The following is a 16668-nucleotide window of genomic DNA, read 5'->3' as shown; positions in this document are numbered from 1 at the left end:
CCCCCATCCCAGAGAGATGTGTGATAATCATTAAACTACATGGGGCTTGCTGTTAAAAAAGAAAGAAAGAACGAATGAAAAGAAATCAGTTCAGTTTGCGCCCCAGAAGAGTGAAAAACTAGACAGGTAAACATAGCATATAGCTAAAGGGCAGACAGCAGGCATCAAATGGTCTTAAAGTGGCCCAAATCAGAAGCTCGTTTGAAGCTGCCCGTGCTGAACAGATGAGAGGCCTGCAACGTTCCCAGATCCTTGAAGGCCTCCGGATATCCTGATGAGGTATTAGAGGAAGTAATTCAGGAAGAAAGAGACAAATAGCCACCTCTGGATCTTGGCTGACCCCATAGAGCCGCTGCAGCAGTGAGAGTACTTAGATCCAAAAAAGTGTTGATAATACCGACCGCTTTCCAGGGAGAGCAATATGGGTTTCTTTTAACCCTTCTCAACAACGGCCAAGTTCCTTTCAGGCTTTCTTCTTTTATCATGGGCTTGCTCAGAGCTCCCTCCAGTGCATTTGCACAAAAAGAAAGAAAGAAAGAAAGAGAGAGAGAGAGAGAGAGAGAGAGAGAGAGAGAAAGAGAAAGAAAGAAAGAAAGAAAGAAAGAAAGAAAGAAAGAAAGAAAGAAAGAAAGAAAGAAAGAAAGAAAGAAAGAAAAGCTTGGTAAGCTCACCCTTTTCCTGGCAGTAGGTAGTGGATTGTTCCCGATTGTTTGGCAATTGGAAGTTGGGTGGACTTCGACTCCCACAATTCCCCTCCCAGAATTCTGGGAGTTGAAGTCCACCCATCTTCCAGCTGCCAAGCTTGAGAAACATTGGATGAGTCAATTAAATTTTTAGTGTGGCCATTAGGGCACTAATTAGATACAGGTGAAAACAATTAAACATGGAGCATGGCTGGCTGGGGAATTCTGGGAATTGAAGTCCACAATCAAAATGAGATACCCCTGCTGTAGAGCTTCCTGAACAAGGAGAATTATTACTCAGAATCTGTCAGGCATAACATATCTTTTATGCCCTTTTAATTTCAAGTTTAATATATCCCATTTAAAGTATGTATTTAAATGTATAGGAACATCTGATCGTGTTGGAGGTAGGGAATAGAGAAGTATGTCTTATTTTCATCTCTACAGCCTCTTGTTGACTGTAATCCATATTCATCTTAAAGATTTTTTCTTTTTTTCTTAAAAATGTGATACCTCCCCCCCCAAAAGAAAAAAAAAATTCCACTGTGGAAAAAAATGTCTAGTCAATACATGTTTGTTCTGATGATATATTCAACGTGCCTCAGAGTAATTTATTTTTCAAGCAATCCAAAAAGAAATCTAACCTTGTTTACCGTCCTTTTTTTTTAATGCTTTCTTTTTCTGTCTTTTCAATAGGATTCGGCTTTGTAACTTTTGAGAACGAAGACGTGGTGGAAAAAGTCTGCGAGATTCATTTTCATGAAATCAATAATAAAATGGTAAGTTTTCCCAGTGGGAGCTTCTAATTTTTGAGAAAATGGCGCCTTTAAAAAAAAAATCTCTGGCCAGTGAGAGTTGCCCTTGAGGGGATGGTTTGTGTTATGAAGGCTCGCTATCTTAGAAGAGTGAGAAAATTCAAGGGTGACTCACATCCCAGTCAGCGCATCTTCACTCTCCTACCATCGGGTAGGAGATATAGAAGAATAGCCAGCCGCACCAACAGGCTGAAGAACAGTTTCTACCCGTGGGCTGTCAGATTTCTGAATGGAAAATAACTTCATCTCAACATAGTATGATAGACTTGCAGGGCCGGCGCATTGTGCAACAAGGTCACATAGTGTAAGAAGATTGGGACTGGGTTAGGGACTTCTGTCCTCACTGTGAGTTGTGTTGGCGTGTGTGTGTGTGTGCATGAAAGGAGGCTCAGCCAATCTCATTGTACACATGTTCTACTCTGACAATAAAGGTAACAATAATAATAATTATGAACCAACCACACGTCAACATTCTTTCTCCCACTGATACTTAGTCTACAGAGCTGTGTTTTAGGCCTCTGTTTTCCCGTAGAAAGGACAGTTTCTCTATTTTTTGGAGCCTGTCCCTCATAAGCTACTGCCCCTTTTCAGCCTTCAGGAGAATGCCGAAATACTAAAGTACCTTTTCAGTGACATTCCTAGCGTATGCACAGCTGCGATAGGTTCTCTTATGTTCTTCTACAACTGCCTGTGTAGATAATCATTGTTGCCGAATGTGTTTTGAGTGGCAGCTGTTCTTTAACAAAATGCAAATGGATATAAATAGCAGCAGATTAAGCATTTATTTGGGGTGGGTGAAGATTTCAAACAATAACGGTTGAAGTCTCAGAAGGCTGGTGTCTCGTGCTTCAGAGACGTATCCAAGGGAGGTTGGCCGTTTTCTTGGGAATGTGTGCAGCTCAAGTGATGGAGCTCACACATAACTGACTGACAGCCTCTGTTTTATTTCCTCGCCTGTCTAGCTTCAAAAGAAAACAAAGATGGTATCTGGAACCCCTGAAAGTTGTTGCATTAATATTGGGCGGTCTCATAGTTTAATATGGTATGAGATAGCCTGCTAATACAAGGTAGATCAATGTTTCTCAGCCTTGGCTGGGGAATTCTGGGAGTTGAAGCCCACCCATCTTAAATTGGCCAAGGCTGATAAACATGGATATGTAGTACAGTCCAGTGGAACAAAACTAACGTGAAATAATAAAGGAGAATATTTGTAACTCAGAGTTGAAATGAGCTCTCTGAGCTTGCTTGTTTTCTTGCAGATGTTGCATTACCCAAACTAGGAAACATCAGTGTTAGTTAAGGTTAACTTCAAGCAGACAATACCCCAGTCAAGGAACTGCCAAAGAGCCATCACCAGACAGCCCAAAGAATCTCTAAGACCGCCCTCACCCACACAGACAAGCAAGTCACCAAAATATAAACTGACAGCAAACAACACTCCTTACTAGCAGTGATGATGTTACAGAGAGCACCAAGGACCCCTCATAACATGAAATAGTAGAAAACCTGGATTGTTGGGCAGTAATCCATGGTATATAAGAATGAGCAACCAAGGAAACTTGCTATTTCATTTATGGAATGCAGGATGCTGAATGGTATGGCTGCAGAGCATAGTTCCAGCAATGTCACAGCATCTCTTGTAAAGCTGATCTAGTGACTATGGGAAATAGCAGTGCTGGGTTGGACTAGATGACCTACAAGGTCCCTTCCAACTCTGTTAATCTGTAATCTGAATTCCAATGGAAGACCAAAGCCACAAGGGAAATAGGTTTATGATCAGATTTTCAACTTGAGAATGCCTGTTGGGCAATGTACAATCAGTCCTCAATTTATGACACGATTGAGCCCAAAATTTGTGTTGGCTAAGCAAGACAGTTGTTAAGGGAGTTTTGTCCCATTTTACGATCTTTCTTACCACAGTTTTTAAGTGAATCGCTGCAGTTATTAAGTTAGTAACACGGTTGGTAAGTGAATCTGGCTTCCCCCGTTGACTTTGCACTTAGCCTTTCTGTGGTGAAAATTTGATGTGCAGTTACTTCTCCTAAGTCAGCAAGTGTTAATTTTTCACTCGGCCCAGGTTTTTCCAATGTATTTTATTATTCAAAACCAATTAACATAAGGAAAACATATGCATATGGGTATCAGGGTTAGCAGTATAATCTAACATAAATTAATGATAGATAGAGAAGCAATTAACAAGTATATTGATTTAAATTCACCATATGAATATGTAAGAAACCACACAACTCGAACAACCAATCAACAAGAGAACTAATCAGCTACTCAGAATTTAAATGTAGCACCAAATGAGCAACCAACCACACAGCCAATTGACCACACTGGCACACCAGACATATATATATATAAGCTAAAGAGAAAGAGGTCAAGAAAATCCTGTGAGGATGTTACCCAGTCTGGTAACGAAGTGTTCAGAAGCTAAATTGAAACAAGCTTGGAGAGCAAACCACTGCCAAAATGATAGATAGATCCCCAAATTATAAACAGAACAGCTGCAGATAATTTGATCATGCTTCTCAAAAGCTTTTTTCGTTGTCTTGAAAAACAAAAAAACAAAAAAATTAGATGTTGACAAACAATGCAAATCAACAATGCAACATACACCAACAAAAAGGCATAGCTTTCACCTTTCAGTTTTATATAATAATACCTTTATCTAAGCTTCATGAACCCAGAGTTCACAATTTTTGATGTTTGGATAAATTCCAATTTAAAATATTCGGTGCACAGCTATTGATCCCAGCAGTATTTGTTTTAAAAATCCTATTGATGTCCTTTCAAATGTGACAAACCTAAGCCTGTACCACCTTCCAATTCTTGAATTGCATCAACTTCTAAGGAGACGTCATAAAATGATACCGTAAATATGGTCTTTTCAATGCCACCTCTACAATCAGGGCAATTTTAAACATTTCCTCTGATGTAATTAAAGCCGTTTCAGTCAACAAGATTTCAAACATTCAAGAAAAAAATATATACTCTGAGGCTGCAATTTCAGAAGTAACTACTGCAATGCATCATGGAATGGCCCCTTATGAACCTGCAATCAGAGATCGGCATAACACAGAGAAGAATTTTAATTAGCACAAAGCTCGATGCGTTTTGTACATTTGGAGTATTTTGTTTGAAGTGAGGGACAAACAGGCACCCAGGAAGGAGAATGTAGTTGTGCTGAGGAAAGGCAATCTACTTCTTGGAGAAATGGAAAAAAGACCTTTTAAAAACTGCTGCTAAATTGGACTGGAAGACAGCTAAAGAGACCTTGTGATTAGAGCACTAGACCTGAATTTGCATTTCTGCTTAAAATAAAATGTATGTTTCTGGTCCAGTTATCTCTTAGCCCAGGGGTGTCAAATTGGCGGCCTGCGACTTGGATGCATCATGCGCAGGCCACGCCCACTTCAGCTCCGCAAAGGGAAAATAAGTTGGGATATATCACGTGACGGCAATGTGATGCCACAAGTTTGATACCCGTGTCTTAGCCTCATCCAAGGACTCTTGTTCCTAACCAGGGTTTCCCAGCCTCAGCGACTTGGAATTCAAATCCCAAAATCCCCCATTCTGACTGGAGAATTCTGCGAATTGAAGTCCATGCATTTTAAAAGGTTGCTGAGTTGAGAAACACTGGTTATAACCATAGGCTCCCTGGAGAATGGGCAGGGTGCAAATAAATATAATACAGCCAAAGTTTGCTCCAATTTAAAGGGGGTCAGCCTATTTTCCAAAGCACTAGAAGGCAAGACAGAAAGCAACAGCTGGACACTAAACAAAGAAGAGAAGCAACCTAAAACTAGGAATCTAGAAATTTCATAACAGTGAGAACAATTCACCAGTGGAATAGTTTGCCTTCAAAAGCTGTGGATGTGTCGCCACTGGAGGCTTTTAAAAGCAACTGGACAACCATTTGTCTAAAGTGGTATAGGATCTTCTAGGGGGTTGGACTAGAAGACCTCCAAGGTCCCCTCCCTCTTTGTTATTCTGTATCACTTTTTTTGCCTGGACCAGAGAAAAGACTGAGAGCTTTACAGTAAATGCAGAGCTCATCCAATACAACAATGCATCAGGAAGATTAGTTAACCCATCCTATATTTTAACCAGTATGGTACCTTTAACATTTCCAGCTAAAGATTCTTACCTTTCCTTTTTGCTTTCCCAAATGCGTTTCCAGTCTTTCATTTATTGGTCTGATCTCTGTTCCCAACTTTTAATTTAATAATGGAATTTATTTTTAAGCTGGATAAGATCAAAACAGTCTCCTTAGCATATGCTATGCCAATTCAATATTTGACTTGCTAATTTTTCACTGAGCTATGAAATAATATCCTTCATATTGTTCTTTTCGGCACAATATGGTACGCATCTGAAATGAAAACAAGAGATCTGTTTCATTCTCCAGGTGGAGATATCAGGGCTGGCCTTCAAAACTGTGGTTGGAATAGGGGTGATCCAGATGCACCAGTTGTTTTAACTTTGGTGGAAATAACTGAACTGCACAGTTAGATGGCTGAGAAAGGGGCCTAATGATAATAGCAATAGCACTTATATTCCAGTTCATAGTGTTTTACCACCCTCTCTAAGTGGTTTACAGAGTCAACATACTGCCCTCATCAATCTGGGTCCTCGTTTTATCAACCTTGGGAGGATGGAAGACTGAGTCAAGCTTAAGCCAGTCAGGATCGAACTCCAGGCAGTGAGCAGAATTAACCTGCATTCTAACAATAAATCATTCTCAGTCAATTGCAAAAGGCAGCTTTACTTAAAGCTTACATCCATACAAATATCTTTAACACCACTGAACATTACCTATCCCAGGTCCTTAGGAAACACTTGATCAACGGCTAAAAATGCAAATCCAGTCTAAAAATCTGGTTAACTGTGCAAACAGTGGCAATAATAATAATATTATTATCCCCAAAGAGGCACTATTTTGATGTTGTTGTGGGGCATATGTGTGCTCTGAGGAAGATGTGCTCAGACCAAGGCTTCCGAGACCATAATTATGCACACGCTTATTTTAAAAACAAGTCTTGTTTTATTGCAATGCTGGGAGTATTTTCATTCCTAGCAGGTAATGAATCTCAAACAGTCACTCGAGATGAGCACCCTCCTTTCTTTCCTGTGAAGTGATGCCAATAACAGAAGTGTCCAATGAACTGGAAAAAAACCAACTGAAGTAAAGAGCTTCAAGAATGAATCTGAACTGAATGAACTACTTTGCTTCCTGCAAAGGTTTTGTCATCTTTGCCTGTCCTTTATATCTTGTGGGAGGGGCAATCACCTCACAGCCTTACTCCCAATTCGCCCCTTCTGTTTCAGCTGCTCTTGCCTTCTAGCAGCTCTGCGCACACGCACACTGGGAACAGGCTCCCCTTATTCTTCTGCCTTGCTGCTGCCAGTCTCCAAAGGCTCAGAAGGCAGCACCCCACTCCCAGATGGTCCTGGCCCCATCTCTGCATTGGACACAGGACCCTCGTCCGCGTCCTCTCCAGACTCCCTGACTGGTCCCCATTCTTCCCCACTGTTTGATCCCACTGCCGTCTGCACAGGCTGCCGGCAAACCACAACAAAATGAGAGTTATGCCAAAGGTTCAACCGTGCTGGACAACTCTTGTCAGAGGAACCAGACAAAGGATGTCTCCCATAAACAAGACATAACTTACAAAAACTTATACCAGCTTGGTCATTGTCCAGGCCAACAAGAACCACAATAGGTGATGGAGTTCCTGGATATCTATAGAAGGCTATAGGACTCAAGACTGTTTGCTAAAAAACTGTTGTATGGGAAAACACCATCCGAAATAGAATTATCCAATTGCTAAACATTGTCTGAATATAAAGCCAAGATATTGTAATGGAGTTTGGAATGGGCAACTGTTGCCATCCTTACCATCGAGAGGGGAGGAAATAGTGAAAACTGTAGGAATCAAGATGACCTACGGAAATAACATCAAATACCTGGGCATCCTTCAAGCTGACTATAAGTCAAGAAGAAGGTTAGAAGTGAATACATAACAGGAGTGAAGAAGATCTTAAAGTCCAAACTCAATGAAGGAAATAATTTCAAGGTAATTAACACCTGAACAATTCTAGTCATTAGATTCACAGCTGGAATAGTGGAGTAGACTCAAGCAGAACTAAAAGCCCTGGATAGGAAGACCAGAAAAATAATAACAATGAATCATGCTCTTCATACACACAGCAACACTGACAGAGTCAGGCGCATAGGTGGGCATGGAATGTTGCAAAGGACAGCGGACAGTTGGAGGGAGGGAAAAGGCATTGGAAGAATACAGATAGTCCTCAATTTCTAACCATACTTCAGTCTGGAATTAGGATTGCAAATTGCATTGGGCATTAAGCGGCTTACCTTGTGACCACATCCGATTTTACCATCTTTTTGCAGCAGTCATTAAACAAAAACAGTTGTAAAATAAAACGACGCAGACGTTAACCAAAACCGTTATCCACAATAGACAGTTTTGCAGAAACCAGTAAGTCAACACCGGTTTCTGGCAAAATAAAAATAAATTGTAAATTGAGGTCATGTGACCATAGGACACTACAAACAACCCAAAATGCAATCGTATGAATGCAGGGATGGGCCTAGCTGTCAGAACTTCAAATCTGGTTTGTAAGCAGCCCTTGGGTGGCCTGTCATAACTTCAACCGATTATTAAGTTGAGGATTGCTTGTATCTGGAGGACTGTGAAGAAGAGGCACTGAACCTCGTACACCATGAAGGCTTACTGAATACCAAAGAGAGACGAAACTAGCCTATAAGGAAGACCAAAATGAAGAATCGAAAAAGACATGGCAAGGAAAATCATTACATGGCCAATACGTTAAAAAGAAATGAGTAGGCCCAAGCAGAGAACAAGAAGATCCGCAATGACGGAAAGCAGGAAAGCTGAAGAAAGTCACAAATTAGGGGCTTATTCTAACTGCACAAGACCAGGCTTTAAAAACAGATGCATACAAAGCCAGAGGCGACAAGACAGCAATAGACAGTAAATGCCGTCTCTGCAAAGTAGCTGAAGAAACAGTAGACCACCTGGTTAGCTGCCACAAGAAGATCACACAGACTGACTGCAAGCAATGACATGATAAAATAGCAACAATGGAACAATTGAAAAATCTGCAAAGAAATACCATTTGCTTTCAAGCAAGAACTGGAGGGGCTATAAAATATGGGATGCGCCGCCACACAACGGGGTGAGCTCTTGTTCCTTGCCTCAGCTCCTGCCCACCTAGCAGTTCGAAACCATGCAAATGTGAGTAGATAAATTAGATACTTCGGTGTGAAGGTGTGATGACCCGGGGCATGGCACAAAGGCAACACAGTCAGATAAGCAATAAGAGACCCTTTATGATCTCCAACTTTGCCCCCAATATCCAGAATACCTTCGGGCTGGAGAAGAACTCTCCCAGGAACAGCCTTTGACTATAGAAAATTAAGTCCAAAACAAGCTACATACAAACTGTAACTTAAAATCCAAACAAACCAAACTGAAGTAATTAGTTTGGCAGGGCAGGAGCAGGAATTTCAGACTTGAAAGCACGGCAAAACTCACACAGTTGGGAAGATGCCAGGAACCCAGATAAGCCACAATGATACAAGATAAAGTCACGTTTGCTCCCAAGTTGCATGCAAGCTTGCCTTTTTTATACACTGTGTTCCCAGCTACAGCTAATGAAGGGAATCAGGGCCCTTTCCTCCCCTGTAAGCCATGCAACTCATGTTGCTTCCTTCTCCATTCCTCCCTGCATGCCCTAGGATGAAGAGGGGGCCTGGGTCTTCCTCTGAATTCCTTCTCCCCTGCTCTCCCTCTTTCCTACTCTGTCCAGCTGGACTTTGCCCTTCCCCAGTTTCTTCCACAGCCAACAGAGCCACACTCCCACTCCCTATCAGCTGTTCATCTTCCTTCCCCAAGTCAGATTCCGACAGGGGCATGACAGAAGGTAACAGCATTCCGTGTGCCTTTGGCATACAGCCATGCTAGCCCCATGATCACGGAAAATGTCTTCAGACCACGCTGGCTCCCTCGGCCAGGAAATAGAGATGAGCACCATGTCTAGAGTAGGGATGTTAAACTGGCGGCCCGTGGGTCAGATGCTCCACATGCACCCCAGCTCTGCAAACAGGAAAAATATTGTGAAACATCATGTGACGGCAACATGACGCGGCACGTTAGACATCCATGCCCTAGAGTCAGACATGACTGCGCAAGGAAACCTTTACCTTTTAATAGAAAATGCTCTGGGACTTCAAACAGACACCATGTTACTACCGTGTTTCTCATATAATAAGGCCGAGTCTAATTTTTTTTTGAGTCCCGAAAAAATGGCTAGGCCGTCTTTTCGGGGGTGACTTAATTCCCCCCCCCCCTTGCATCTTTGGGCAGGCAGCAACGGCTTGGATGTTGACCTCGACATTGGTGGGGCACTTCGTATCGGGGTCAACGCAGGCAGCACCATATCTGAGTGTGCAACAAAAATATTTCCTAATGGCAAGGGCCCCCCCCATTTCCCCCCCATTTCGCATGTTTTAATATAGGCCTTAATTTGGGGGGGAGGGGCTTAATTTCATTTCATGCCTATAAAACATGCTGGGACTTCCTATTGGGGGAGGCCGTATTGTTGGAGAAACAGGGTAACAACAACTGCAGCAATTCACTTAACAACTATGGCAAGACACGTCGTAAAGAGGGGCAAGATTCACGTAACAACAGAAATTTTGGGGTCAATTGCGGTCATAAGTCGAGGACCACCTATATGTGTTTTTACTCTCCAATGAACATGACAATTCTTCCACAAATGTGGTTCTTACATTTAAGATTCAGCAGAAATTTATTTCTATATTTAATTTATATCCTACCTTTATTATTTTTATAAACAACTCAAGATGGTGAACATATCTAATGCTGCTTTCTCCTCCTATTTTCTCCACAACCTTAACCTGCAAGATGAGTTGGGCTGAGAGAAAGGAACTGTCCCAAAGTCACCCAGCTGACTTGCATGCCTAGGGCGGGTCTAGAATTCACCATCTCCTGGTGTTTGGCCCATCCAGCTGGCTTTCATGCCTTAGGGCAGGGGTGTCAAACTCAAGGCCCGTGGGTTGGATTCAGTCCGTGAGGTGCTTAAATCCAGCCTGGAAATCTGAAAGGATCGGCCCACGGTGCCTCTGGCAGCTAAAACGGGCTGTATGCAGCACTCTGCCAGCCGAAACTAGGCCAAAATATGAGCTGAAACTGGGCCAAAAAACCAAGCAAAACCGGGTGGAAAAATGGGCCCAAAACAGCCTGAAAAATGACCCAAACACAGGCCAAAAAAACAGGCCAAAAATGGCCAAAAAAAGGACCTGTTTTCAGTCAGCAGAGTGCTGCAGGAGTCATCCGCCCCACCACACACACACACACACACACACAGACACACACACACACACCTGGCCAGCCCGCAGAGGAGAAGTACATTGCTGATCCAGCCCTCGAAGAAATCCAGTTTGATACCCCTTCTTTAAGGTGAACTAGAACTCCCAGTTTCCTAGTGATTGGCTCAAAGTCACCCCGCCAGTTTTCATAGCTAAGGAGAGATTGATTTCTACCCTGGTGCCTTAGCCGCTAGACCAAACTGGCCCTCTGGGAAGGAAGGTGGAGATAAGAGAATAACAGAGTTGAAAGGGACCTTGAAGGTCTTCTAGTCGAACCTGCTGCTCAAGCATATACCATTTCAGACAAATGGAAGAATCCTCTCCGCTATCTACCTAGGATAGGTCAGGGCCCATAATCTAGATGGTGGGTTGGATGTTGGATGATTTTTTTCCCTGTCATTGGAAAGTGCCTGCGGATTAATTACTCATCTGATCAGGAAGTCTCAGCTCGGTGTGTGGGAAGAGAGACGCAGCTGGCTTGGAAACTCTACGCATCCTCTTTTGCAGAGGTGACTAGAAAATAACTGAGCTGCATCCTTTGGTGAACTCTTCCCTTGTTGGTTTTCTAAACAAAAGCTCATATTTATGAAATTCCGCCACATTTCCTAGATATTTGCTGCTCCCTAAAATGCGAGAGAGCTGGGAACACTCAGGCGCCATGTGGGTGAATCTATTTCTAGCCTCAGGCTGGCTGGGGAGCTAATTTTACCGGCTTCGCTCCACTTTGCTTGCCATTTATAACCCAAGAATGTCAAATGGCGTACGAAACAAGTGGCAAGCAAATGCCAGCAAAGGACTTAATCAGCGAAGCCCATTATTTGTGTCGGAGCAAAATTATTCCCACCAGGCATAAAAAGAAAGCACAACAGGCACCCTAAAATAACCTTCCTGCGACACGGAGGTGTTTCAGTAATAGAAACCGCACACGTTGTGTGTAGTGAAGGGAAAGGCTGAGGGGTTTTTTTTCCCCCTCCCACTCTCTGAAATTGTTCCGTACAATAGAGTAGCAGCAGATTGGACTTTTGCAAATCCTTAAAAGTGTTTCGTTCTGATTAGCTCATTCCCAGCACCTCCCCTTCTCTGTGTCATTTTGTATTCCTTCCATCAAGGTCACTTACTCGGTTGTTGAGGCATGGTACAAAATGTAATGCTTTAAAAAGAACAGTAAAGCCTAATTTATTTGTTTACTTATATTGTTGGTCTAGGCACCCCTCTCCCCACACTCTGGAGCAGGGCTAGTGTGATGACCCGAGGCTTGGCACAAAGGCAACAGAGTCGGATAATCTATAAGAGCCCCTTTATTAGCTCCAACTTGCCCCCCAATGTCCAGGTTACCTTCTGGTTGGAGAAAAACTCTCCCAGGAACAGCCTTTGACTATAACGAATCAAGTCCAAAACATGGTCAACACAAACTGTAATTATAAGTCCACTCAAGCCAAAATGAGGTAAGGACAGGGCAGGAGCAAGAATTCCAGATGTGCAGGGCACGGCAAAACCCACACGGCTGGGAAGATGGCAGGAACACAGATAAGCAAAGACAACAGGATAAAGTCATGTTTTCCCAGCAGCTGCCTCAGTCAGCATTCAGTTCTTATAAACTTTCACTCCCAGGTGTGGCTAATGAAGGGAATCAGGGCCCTTTCCGCCCCGTAAGCCACTCAACCCACGTTGCTCTCTTCTCCGTTTCTCCCTGCATGCCCTAGAGGGTTGGCCTGGGTCTTCCTCTGAACCCCGTCTCCCTTATTCTACTTCTTCCCTGCTCTGCCCAGCCGGACTTTGCTCTTCCCCAGTTTTCTCCACAGCCAATGGAGCCACACTCCCACTCCCTGTCAGCTATTCAGCTTCCTCCTCGGATTCAGATTCCGACGGGCATGACAGTTAGGCGTTCACAAGCAGAAACAACAAAATAATCATGTGTGCCAGGACTAAAAGTGCCCTAGTCGTGGGACCGCTTGACTTAATAACCGCAATTGAGCCAAAAATTTCTGCTGCTAAGTGAGACATTTGTTAAGGTGAGTTTGGGCCCATTTTATGACCTTTCTTGCCAATCATTGTTAGGTGAATCACCACAGTTATTAAGTTAGTAACATGGCTGTTAGTAAATCTGGCTCCCCCATTGAATTTATTTATTTATTTATTTTATTTATTTGTCAAAAGCTTACAATATAACAAAAACAAGAATAAACATAAGTTTAAATACAAGAAATAGGAACTAATAATTGGGGACAATAGGACAGGGACGGTAGGCACGATTGTGCGCCTATGCGTGCCCCTGAGAGACCTCTTAGGAATGGGATGAGGTCAATAGAGGTTAGTTTGAGGGTAAAGGAGTGGGGGTTTGAACAGGTAACAACAGAATCAGGTAGTGAGTTCTAGACATTGACCACTCCGTTGCTGAAATCCTGCAGTCAAGTTTGGAGTGGTTTACATTAAGTTTATATCTGTTGTGTGCTCTTGTGTGGTTGTGGTTAAAGCTGAAATATTCATTAACTGGTAAGACGTTGGAACATATGATTTTATGTACTATGTCTAAGTCTGATCTTAGCCGGCGTAGTTCAAGGTTGTCTAAGCTTAGAATCTCTTAGAATCTGGTGTAGGGTATTCTGTTGCGAACAGAGGAATGTAGTACTCTTCCGGTAAAATATTTCTGGACTCACTCAATTGAATTTATGTCTGATATACAGTGCAGATTCCAGACAGCAGAACTGAATTCAAATATTGGTCTAGCAAAGGTTTTGAATTTGTTTCTCAGAAGGTCGCCAAAGGGGATCATGTGATCCCAGGACACTGCAACCATCACAAATAAGAGCCCATTGCCAAGTGTCTGAATTTTGATCACGTGATCATGGGGATGGCTGCAATGGTTGTAAGTATGAAAGACGGTCATAAGTCACTTTTTTTCTGGGTCGTTGTAACAGTCAATAAACCAACTGTTGTAAGTCAAGGAAACCAATCAGCGAACCGTCCTCACTTCACCTTCCAGCCCCAAAGTTTGGGGGAAACAGGCAGGCCTTTAGTGCCTTACAAAAGGCTGATGGAATCAGATCTCCTGGGGCGATGCTGTTCCTTAAGGCAGGCTGGATGATCGAGAAGAATCCAGTTATAAGCTAGTGATCCAGAATACATTCTCCCCCAATGATCTCGAGATATATATTTCATGTTTCTCCCATCACCTCCAGCCAATGGCCAGGATGGTGGGAGACCAGTCCAGTCCTGAAGAGAAGCCAGAAGCCTATTTGCCTACCCTATCCCCTCCTCTCTTTCTTTGATCTTTCTGCAAATTAGTGTAGAATCCAGAATTTGCAACATTTGAAATAGGTGCTCCTAAGAGAACATGAATTGGGATTGGGTAAGATAAGCCTAATATTTAGTAATAATAAGGATGACATAATGTGAAATTAAACAAATAAAATGAATAGGTAATTATGGTCATGTCTGTATTGAGATGTGAAACCTGGAACCATACTGCTTGCCAAAGGAGAATTTTTTTTTATTTAAAATAAAATAAAATGAAAACGGAGAAAATTGAATAATGGAATTACTAGGTATGTTTAACTGATGTGGTGGCAGGCATTTGGAGAGAATAAGGTTGAAAATAAATACTGAAGGAGTATGAATTAATATGAATATATGCAATGAGAGATGTATGATATATTGATGCCACACTGTTGATGTATTGTTGTTATATGTAGATTGAAATAAAAAAAAATGAAAAAAAAAGAAATAGGTACTCCATCACTGAACTAATTCCTCCTAAGTGGATCCCACTTCAGTGATAAAGACTTTTGGGAACCCATGTCCATGACAATAATTTATATAGCCTTACGGTGGAGATCGTAACCAACTTGACTCAGAATCTCACCAAGAGGCAATTAGAGAACAAGAAGAAAAAGATTATTATAAAATTTGGAATTTATTTTATGAATGGCTGGATAGAAGAGTAAGAAATTGAAATATGTAAGTACCTTATAATACATCATTACTGATAAACGAATGAGTTAGAGTAAGAAAGTGAATGTGAAATATATCATTGAAAGATAATAATTACCATGTTAAAGATAATACTGTATAATAAGTGATACATGTGATATAAAATACTGACTAGAACAATTATAAACATATATAAGTAAAATATGTATGATAATGTTATTATGTGCACAAAGATATATGTACCCAACTGACACACTGTTGAACAGAAAGGTTTTATTTGTTTGTTTTTGTTTTTGTTATAAAAATAAAAAACTTTTTATTAAAAAAAAATCTCACGAAGAGGGAGATTCCACCAAACTGGTTCTTGCTGATCTATTAGGTAGCCCTTAATTGGAGCTAATTGATGGCTGGGGGATTCTGGGAGTTGAAGTAAAAGTTGTCAAGGCTGGAGATCCCAGATCTAGAGGGGACCAGGTTATTCTAGTCACAAAACCCTCATAATTAACTGACCTTACAGGACATTGTCATGGTACAACAAGCGGGGATATATATAGTAAATCCAAAAATAGGGTAGGGGTTCAGATGTGTGATTCAATTGGTGTAACATCCAGTTCGGTGAGTGTGCGCTTCCAAATAGAGCCGGGAGCAGGCGGGCGCAATAGCTGATTGTCGGAGCAAACTGGTTCGCTCACAGATGATCCTCGGAGCTACTGGTTCACCTGAACCGGGCCGAACTGGTAGAATCCTACCCCTGGAGCAGGGATGAGATTCTGCCGGTTCTGTCCACTTCTGTAGAACCAGTTGCTCTGAAAAGCAGCAAACAGAGAGCATACATAGAACCGGTTCTATGTACGCTGCTGTTTTGGCCAGCCCTCCCACCCGGGCTCTTACCTGACCTTTATTTCCTGCTTTTTCAACCGCAGCTGCTTTGCGCGACAGAGCTGTGGTTGAAAAAGGAGGGAAAAGGGGCTTTTCCAACCTCTGCGCACTACTGCTCAGCTGTCCAGGCAGCTCAGCAGGTCGTAAATTGCAACTCGCGCGACTCACACATGCGTGCACGACGCAGAGCAACAGAACTTTCAGTAGTGGTACCGGTCGGATCCCACCCCTGCCCTGGAGGCAAGGGTGGGATTCTACCAGTTTGGACCAGTTCTATAGAACCGGTTGTTATGATTCTGCACAGTTCGGAGAACCGGCAAATTGTGCCCCTGGCTGGCCCTGCCCTGCCCGTCCTTCCCCTCCCAGTCAGTCTTTACCATGCATGTACCCAGTCATTTCTCAAGGTATTTCTTTTTTTCCCCTCCCAACGACCAACTCTTCCGATGATCAGCTATGCCAGGATCCCCCTCGCGGTTTTACTGCTTCGCCCAGGAGGCTTCCCTGAGGCCCAGGAGGCAAAAAGGGGCACAGGGGGTGATGCCCCCCCCATGCTCCGTTTTTTTGCCTTCCTGGGCCTCAGAGTAGCTTCCCCCAGGAGGCTTCCCTGAGGCCCAGGAGGCCCAAAAATGGAGCACAGTGTGTGTGTGTGTGTGTGTGTGTGTGTGTGTGTGTTTGTGTGTGTGTACTGTGTGGCCCCTTGTGCTCTGGTTTTTGCCTTCCTGGGCCTCAGGGAAGCTTCCTAGGATTAAAAACACCCTCCTGGAGGCTTCCCTGAAGCCCAGGAGGCCCAAAAATGGAGCGTGGGAGGGTGCTGCCAAAAAAAAAGAAAGAAAGAAAGCCACACCTATCCAGTCACATGGCCACACCCACCTAGCCACGCCCACCTAGCCATGCCCACGGAACCAGTTGTTAAAAA

General features: G+C 42.8%; 1 protein-coding gene across 21 annotated transcripts in view; it reads left to right on the top strand.

The window, feature by feature from the left end:
* MSI2 (musashi RNA binding protein 2) overlaps positions 1 to 16668 on the top strand; it is a 568377-nt gene that overhangs the window by 446629 nt on the left and 105080 nt on the right. For all 21 annotated transcript variants that reach the window (XM_026710316.2, XM_087925665.1, XM_087925606.1 and 18 more), the window contains one exon: positions 1380 to 1462. In XM_026710316.2, coding sequence (XP_026566101.1) covers positions 1380 to 1462 — 83 coding nt within the window. The remainder of the gene's footprint in view (positions 1 to 1379; positions 1463 to 16668) is intronic.

This window comes from Pseudonaja textilis, chromosome 1 (genome assembly GCF_049901715.1).
Source record: "Pseudonaja textilis isolate UNSWEBS1 chromosome 1, rPseTex1.2, whole genome shotgun sequence".
Classification (NCBI taxonomy): domain Eukaryota; kingdom Metazoa; phylum Chordata; class Lepidosauria; order Squamata; family Elapidae; genus Pseudonaja; species Pseudonaja textilis.
The sequence above is the reverse complement of the archived record's forward strand: the minus strand, read 5'-3'. Positions and strand labels throughout refer to the sequence as shown.